Source organism: Elephantulus edwardii, unplaced genomic scaffold (assembly GCF_000299155.1).
Source record: "Elephantulus edwardii isolate Elephantulus edwardi_28Jun2011 unplaced genomic scaffold, EleEdw1.0 scaffold00196, whole genome shotgun sequence".
Classification (NCBI taxonomy): domain Eukaryota; kingdom Metazoa; phylum Chordata; class Mammalia; order Macroscelidea; family Macroscelididae; genus Elephantulus; species Elephantulus edwardii.
Genome location: NW_006399946.1, coordinates 5,330,009 through 5,338,657, shown reverse-complemented (window position 1 = coordinate 5,338,657; position 8,649 = coordinate 5,330,009). Strand labels below are relative to the sequence as shown.

The 8,649-nt window shown below is 40.2% G+C and overlaps 1 protein-coding gene and 1 pseudogene across 1 annotated transcript in view; one reads left to right on the top strand and one right to left on the bottom strand.

Annotated features, from left to right (window-relative positions):
* LOC102857595 overlaps window positions 1-985 on the bottom strand; it is a 2,250-nt pseudogene extending 1,265 nt beyond the window's left edge.
* Window positions 1-8,649, top strand: part of AFG3L2 (AFG3-like AAA ATPase 2) — a 75,474-nt gene that overhangs the window by 6,986 nt on the left and 59,839 nt on the right. Inside the window, exons 2-3 of the mRNA XM_006897015.1 lie at window positions 6,085-6,184; window positions 6,708-6,785. Of these exons, the coding sequence (XP_006897077.1) occupies window positions 6,085-6,184; window positions 6,708-6,785 (178 nt within the window). The remainder of the gene's footprint in view (window positions 1-6,084; window positions 6,185-6,707; window positions 6,786-8,649) is intronic.

The following is an 8,649-nucleotide window of genomic DNA, read 5'->3' as shown; positions in this document are numbered from 1 at the left end:
TCTCCACTTCTTGCCCTCCAATTCAAGTAAAGGTGGCTCCTTCTTTACAGCTGGTTTGGGAGAGGGGCTGATTCCTGGTTTAGGTGCAGAGAACGATTTGGGACCACTTCGTACCGGACCACTCTGAGCTTTCAGGGCGGGGTTCTTGTGAGTCTTCATGTCATCAGATACGTGTTTCAGGGCATGTGTGATGCATTCACCCTGATTAATCTGAGCAAACAGTGCTGAGCGTGAAGCAGAGTCATCTGAGCCTGAACTGGTGGAGACTGGATGGGGAGGTGGGCCTGGTGAGGGGGGAGGCGGACCTGATACAGCAGAGGGTCCAGATGGCAATCCACTCAGTTCTTTTGCCACAGGCCCCGTTTTGCTCCAGGCCAGCCCAGTGGTATGGAACTCTTTAAGTCTGTAGTTCTGTCCATATACTCAAATAAGCTTTAACCCAGTCCACATGTTTCTTATCCACATCTTTGTACTCCTTCAGGACTCTGTTTGTATAGGACATGGCAGCATCATTCAGTTCTTTCACGTAGGGACCAGGCTTGGGAGCCATAGCTACCCAACCCAGTGCCTGGATGCTTTCACTGACAGCTGACAGGTGATTGAACAACTTGCTGCCTCGGTTCTTCTCTCGGAAAGTTATCACTTCTTGGATCTGCTCAGAGATAGGTGCCAACAATTCAGAAAGCTTATTACCTGCTGGTTGCTGGCACTGAGAAGCTGTAACCAGGAGAGCTCGCTCCAACTTCAGACCAGTATGGACCATCTCTGCATGCGTCTGCACATCTCCTCCAATCTCTTTACTGATTTTCAGGTACTCTGCCACCGGACCAGCAAGCAGTGAGTCAAATGCTTGCACATACGGGGTGGCTCCTGCTTTTGAAGGGCTATCTCCATATCCCTGATGCATGTCAGACACCTGGGGTACAGCCTCTAAGCGACCCACTGCCTTCTCTGATCTTTCCACCAGACTTTGCATGTCAGCCATAATGTACTACCTGCTCGTTACTGCGATCAGCCGCTCTCGATAGTTAACAGTTTTAATTTACTTGGCTCCACAGTCAACACTCTTGGTAACAGCAGCCAGGAAATCAAGAGACGAATTGCATTGGGAAAGTAGGCTGTGAGGGACCTCTCAAGAGTACTGAAGAGCAACAGTGTCAGACTGGAGACTAAGATGCGCCTGATCCAGGCTATAGTCTTCGCAATTACGTGCTATGCATCAGAGAGTTGGATAGTGAATAGGGTTGATAGAAAGAGAATTGATGCCTTTGAGCTGTGGTGCTGGAGAAGAGTGTTGACTATACCATGGACTGCTAGGAGAACAAACAGGTTTGTCCTGGAGAGGGTGAAGTCAGAATGTTCCCTGGAGTCAAGGATTCTGAAGCTTCGTCTGACATATTTTGGGCATGTTGCAAGGAGGGACTGGTCCTTGGAGAGGGACATCATGTTTGGCAGAGTGGAGGGGCGGCGAAGGAGAGGAAGACCTTTGATGAGATGGATCGATTTTGTGACTGGAGAGGTGGAAATAAGTGCATTTGAGATGGCTAGGTTGGCACAGGATAGAAGAGCATATAGAGCTCTTGTACATAGGGTCGCTGTGAGTCGCAAACGACTCGATGGTACATAACAACGACAGCATAATGAGAGCACCAGAAGAATGTCTGTGTTTTCATTGACTATGCAAAGGCATTTGACTGTGTAGATCACAACAAATGATGGCTAACTCTGAGAAGAATGGGAATCCCAGAACACTGGATTGTGCTTATGCGAAGCCTGTACTTGGACCAGGAGGCAGTTGTCAGACCAGAGCAAGGAAACACTGCATGGTTCAAAATTGGGGAGGATGTATGCTAGAGATGTGTCCTATCTCCGTACCTTTTCAATCTATATACAGAACAGATCATCTGGGAGACTGGGCTCTATGAGGAGAAATGTGGCATCAGAATTGGAGGAAGACTTATCAACAATCTATGTTGTGCAGCTGACACAACCTTCATTGCTGAAACTGAGGAGGACCTGAAGCACTTGCTGCAGAGGGTCAAGGATTGCAACCTTAAGTATGGATTGAAGTTCAACATCAAGAGAACAAAGATTCTCACGACTGGGCCAATTGGCAGCACTGTGATAGATGATGAAGAGATTGAGATTATTAACAGCTTTAGTTTGCTTGGCTCTACAATCAACATTTGGTACCAGCAACCAGCAAATCAAAAGACAAATTGCATCGGGCAAATCTGCTGTCAGGGACCTCTCCAGAGTACTGAAGAAGAACAGTGTAAATCTAGAGATTTACAAATGGTCTTTGCTGTTAAGTGGTATGCATCAGTTGGACAATGACTAGGGATGACAAGGAGAATTGATGCCTTTGAGCTGTGGTGCTGGAGAAGAGTCTTGAACATATGGACCACTAGAAGAACAGACAGGTTCATCCTGGAGAGGGTGAAACCAGGTTGCTCCTTGGAGGCAAAGATTCTGAAGCTTCGTTTTACATACTTTGGGCATGTTGCAAGGAGAGGGACATCATGCTTGGGAGAGTGGAAGGATAGCGCAGGAGAGAAGGCAACCCTGGATGAGATGCATTGACTCAGTGACGGGTAATAGGGGTAGGTGTGTCAGAGATAATAAGGTTGACTCAGGACAGAGCAGGGTTCAGAGTTGTGCATAGGGTTGCTGTGAGCTGGAGGCGACTTGACAGCACATAACAACAATGTCTTTGGATGTTGTGTTTCATGCTGCATTTTGTTGTGATTTCTTTTGCTCAGCATGATGTCCTCTAGATGTATGTATCCATGTGTGTTATGCAGTGTTGCAGGCTGCTCTTTTCTTTGGAATGCTGCTGATGTCTTTGTTCTATCTACTATTCTTTGTTAATTCTACTTTTGGCATTTCTTATTTCCTTCATTGCTGTTGTTTTAGTGTTTTCTAAGTCCTTCTTATTTTCCTCTTAATTTTGTTAACTAATTTTCTTGGAAGTTATTCTGTAAGTTACTATTTTATTCCCAAGTCTAAACAGTCTACTTAACTTGAAACCTCCTTGATTTCTTCTCCATTTAGAAGTTCTGTACTTAAGCTTCCATCTTTTTGTGTTGTAATTATCATCATTTGCACACTGAAAATCTCTTCTTGCTTTCTGCCTTTAGTGGTCATGGTGGTGGTGTTAGGTGCGGTCAAGTCTACTATGACTCCTAACAACCCTGTGAACCTTGCCCTTGCCTTGTGCCATCCTCACTATTCCTGATTTACTGTTACAGTAAATGTTACTGTCAATCCATCTTGTTGAGGGAGTTTCTCTCTTTGGCTGACCATTCCTGGCATGATGTCCCAGACAAAGTATGTGAGACAAAGTGTGATCATCCTTGCCTCTAAGGAATGTTCTTGCTGTGCTTTTCTCTAAGATGAATTGATTTGTTCTTTTGGAAGCCCATGCGGTATTCAGTGCTGTCCGCTCACAACTCAAAGGCATCATCGATCTTCTGTCATCCTTATTCACTGTCCAGCACTCAGAGTTGACTACTCTGAAGAAGAGAGATGGGCAGTCTCCTCCCATAGAGTTTACAAGTTTTACAGCTGATAACATACTGGAGGGTCAGCTAAGCACACAACTAGAATAACATCATTTGATATTTGGCATTGTTTCGGCTCTTGACTTATTACTATGTTTTGTCTGTTATGTAACGTTCATGTACAAGTGTTGTGTGAACCTATGATTTCACTTTTCTTGGGTACATACCTGCAAGTGCTCTATTTAACAATTTGAGACACTGCCAGACTTTTTGAAAGTGATTATATCATTATACATCCCCAGCACTTGGTTCTGTCTGGACCTGGCTTCATTGGCATGACATGGCTTTACTTGGTCCTATTTGGTCCTGTCTTCACTGGCATGACAAGGCTTTGCTTTATGAAGTTTTATTTTTCTCATCAACTGGCAAGTGAATGCTAATGAGGGTGGACGTCACTTTAAATATTCCCATCTGAATTTAGAAACTTTTTCCTCTTTCCCTAAAAATAGGGTGTTGGGGTTTTTTTTTGGTGGTTTTTATTTTTTTTCCCCTTGTTGTGTACCATGGTGTTGGATCTGACTGACGCAGAAGGAGATTGTTCCTCCTTCTCCAGTGGAGCATCTGGTGGATTCGAACTGTTTACCTTTAGGATTGTAGTGCAGCTTCTTGCCTCTAGGCCACCAGAGCTCCCTAGGGTGTTGGGTTTTTTACTTTGCAAAAGGATAGGATACCTGAAAATTCTTTTTTTCCCCTTTTACCTGTTTTTTAAAAATATTTTTATTGATTTTCATATAATTTATTTACATTATGTTTCATTCATATACATTATGTTTTATACAATCATTCATATACTTTTTTATTAATTTCAATGAACATTTACAGAGATTTTGGATTTCCATTTATTCATTGTTGCACTTTTCTCCCTGCCCACCACACCTCCAGTTCGCTCTTCTCTTTGAAAAGTAAAAGAAAAATTCCCTCATTGGTATACAATCCCCCCTGTGTGGCCCCCCCCCCCCGCCCCCGAGTATATGCCACTCTGCAACTTTCATTCCGGACTATTATGATAATCATAATGCCCTAAAATATATTGCTTTTAAACTGTTCTCTCCCTCATCGGTTTCAATGCAGTATACATAATTCATCCAGTTTTTCTCATTCTTACCCTAACCATGATGTCAGTCCCATTCTACAGCAGTGGCACTATGCACTGTTTGTCCTTTTGTGACTGAGCTATTTCACTCAGCTTAATGTCCTCCAGGGTCACCCATTTTGAATAATTTTGCATGAGTTCCTTGTTTTTTCAATGTAGCATAGTATTCCATTGTGTGAATATACCACAGCTTCTCTATCCATTCATTTGTTGATGGGCACCCGGGTGGTTTCCAACTCCTTGCTATTGTGAACAAAGTGGTGATAAATATGGGTGTGCATATATCTGCTTGGATGTCGGTTATGGTCTCTTTAGGGTATATTCCCAGTAGTGGAATTACTGGGTCAAGTGGTATCACTATTTGCAACTTTTTGAGAAAGTGCCACACCGCTTTTCACAGTGGTTGCACCATTTTACACTTCCACCAACAGTGAATAATGGTTCCAGTCTCTCTACAACCTTGCCAGCATTTGTTGCTTGCTGTTCTGTTAAATTTTGCTAGTCTTACTGGGGTGAGATAATATCTCATAGTTGTCTCTCTCTCAGGTCTAGGGATTTTGAACATTTCTTCATGTGCTTGTTGGCCATCTGAATGTCTTCCTTGGTGAAGTGTCTGTTCATATCCTATGCCCATTTTTCTATTGGATTATTTACCTTTATCTTGTTGTGGTGCTCAAGTATTTTATAAATTCTAGATATAAGTCCCTTATCTGACATGTCATTACCCAACACTTTTTCCCAGTCTGTGGCTTCCCTTTTGACCCTGTTGGAGAAGTTTTTGGATGTGCATAGGGATTTGATACCTGAAAATTCTTAATGCTTAATTTGCGTATATCCGTTCAGTAATCCCATTGATTACTCTTAATTGTGCAACTAAAGATTTAATAAAACTCTTCAGTTTGTGCTTACATTGTACTTTGATTTATCTGGATTGCACTTTTTAGAAGCATCTGGTATAAGATGACAGTATATAAAATATCTTAATAGGTGTTGCCATTTATAAGTAGTGTTAGTGATTTTTAGATCGTAATTTTATCTTTGAGCTAAGGTCAGTTAGATCATGTCTTGTAATGTCATAGACCTTGTAAAAGAACATGAAGCAGCAGCTTTTCCTAGGTCAAAGTTTCAGGGTTTAACTTCAGATTGCTATTAAGTTCACAGTAGCAAAATGAAAGTGTTGTTAAGCAAATGATATTTGTAACATTAGAGTATATCACATTTCACAGTATATTTACCATCTTTGTAATTGATGCCTTTTGATTACTAGAATAGAATAGCATTTGGCTAGATAGAAATTAGTGTTTATTCTTTGTGAGTCTCTGACTACTTTTTGAAGCGGTAAACATTTGGCTTATAGGGAATATAAAACTCTTTCAAACTTTTATCTTGATGTGATCCTCACATTTTCATTTCCATGTTACTTTTCAGTTCTGTCGATTTGCTACAACCAGAGCAGCAGCCAGCAGAAATTCTCTCCTGAGAGATGTATTGGTTGTTTATCAGAGATTCTGTTCTCAGCCTCCAAAAGGTAAAAATTCAGGTGTGACTGTCAGGTGTTAAACTGGTGTCATATGATCTTTACCTTCTGTGTCTTTTTGTAACCCATTCTTTTCTCTCTCCAGTTTTTGTCTGATTGCAGTGATGAACGTGAATAACCTTTAAATGTAATAGCACGTTTACAGCTTAATGAAATTAGTGTGCAAATCAGCTCTCTCTTTAAAATCTCTAGGTTGTGAATGGAGACTTTGTTAAGTGCCTTTGAATCAGTTCCTACTATGACCTTGTGTATAATGGAGCATAGCGTTGCCTGGTTCTGCACCAGCCTCCCTGTCTCTGCTGTGCCTGCCCAGTCTTGCAGCTACTACACCAGTCCATCTTATTCAGAGTCTTTTTTATTTGAACTCCTGTTTAGAGTCTGATTTCCTATATGCCTATACCTGTTTTTAAAAAGTACAATAGCAGCTTTTAAAACAGGTAAGTGTGTGTATCATACTTAGCTAGACTCTGATGAATTTTAGTTTGAGGGTGTTGTGTTGTTTTTTTCTTAACAGGATTTGAAAAATACTTTCCCAATGGAAAAAATGGAAAAAAAGCTAGTGAACCTAAAGAATGTATGGGAGAAAAAAAAGGTACATTTTTAAAAAAAATTATCTTTAAATTTCATGTTTTCTTCTAGTATCTGATATTGATGATAGTGATATTTTAAGTTGATTCTCAAGCATGCTACTAATGAAGTTCACCATACCAAAGTTGTAAATATATACAAAATTCTAGACCATGTGTTTCATTATATTTTCTTTTTCTGCTTATATTTTCTTTCATTTTTCAAATTAAAATAATTCAGAGTAACCTTAGAGATACTGACTAATTGGAATGAAACTTATATAGTATATATTTGACGATATAAACCTAAATGGTAAAAATTATAAACCATTGAGAAAATTGTAGCAGTGTCATACAGTTGACCCTTGAAGAACATGAATTTAAACTGCATGAGTCTACTTACATGTAGATTTTCTTTTCAATATATTTTTCTAGATTAGTTACAGTTTAAAAAAATTGCCAACTCAATAGCCTAGAAATAAAATTAAGAAAAAGGTGTGTGATAATAGGTACAAGTCTATTTTATCATTTGTTAAAGAGCTCTGTTGGTCTAGTGGTAAGGAGTTGGACTCCCAGCCTGAATATGGGTTTTTTTTTTAATAAGTCAGGAGTTACATCCACTTCCTAAACAACATTCCTTTGGAAACACTCTGAACTTTGAGAAATGACAGTAGTTAGAGAAAGGCCTCAAGTCTTTTGTTCATAGGTCACTATCGGTTGTGCTTGACTCCATGGCAATCAACAACAAAAGTATGAGACAGTATCAGACAGCTTTAAACTCATGCTTTATCTACATCTCCTAGTCCTGATCCTTGCTTGGAGTAGAGTTGAGATTTGTGCACATAATGTCTCTCTAAGACTCTAAAGTGTAATTAAGACAGAGGTGTAAGCGCACCTTGTGTGCATCACAGTGGTGCGACATGGCATAGAACCATAGTGGACCACTGAGGGTTTCTGGAGTTTTCATTCTACTGCAATGTGAGGGCTTGCTTCTTGGCAGTGGAAGTTGGATAAAAGTGTCTCTGGGTCACTGAGAAGATAGGAAAGAAGATGATAGAGATTTCAGATTCTTGCAGGCTAAGTAGGTGTTGTGTTTTTTTCCTTACTCAATTATTGAAATAGCACCTGGTATTTATTATATTAGTGATGGTATTCTAAATATTACTGTTTTTCATACAATCATGCGTAGACATTTTGTTTATAGCAGTAATTACCTTTGATTAATTACCATATCTAATCAGCCCCCAAATGACTGGAAGAGATCAATATTTGTTCCCATCCCAAAGAATGGTGACCCGACAGAGTGCAGAAATTACCGAACAATACTTTTAATATCAAATGCAAGCAAGATTCGGCTGAACAAAATATTAAAACGACCAGAGCAATATGTCAACAGAGAACTGCCAAATGTGCAGGCTGGGTTTAGAAGAGACCGTGGTACTAGGAATATTATAACTAATGTTAGATGGATCTTGGCTGAAAGCAGAGAGTACCAGAGGAATATCTATCTATGTTTTCATTGACTATGCAAAGGCTTTCGACTGTATGGATCACAATACATTGTGGCTGACTCTTGAGAAGAATGAGAATCCAAGAATATTTGATTGTGCTTATGTGAAACCTATACTCAAACCAAGAGGCAATCAGAACAGAGGAAGGAGACACTGCATGGTTCAAAATCGGAAAGGGTGTATACCAGGGATGTATTCTGTCTCCATACCTTTTTTTAAGAGACATAAATGCAGGTTATATACCTGGATTTCACCTGATGGTATGCATAGGAATCAGATCGATTACATATGTGGAAAGAACCGCTGGAGAAGCTCAATATCAGCTGTGAAAACTAGGCCAGGAGCTGACTGTGGAACAGACCACCAACTACTCATATGC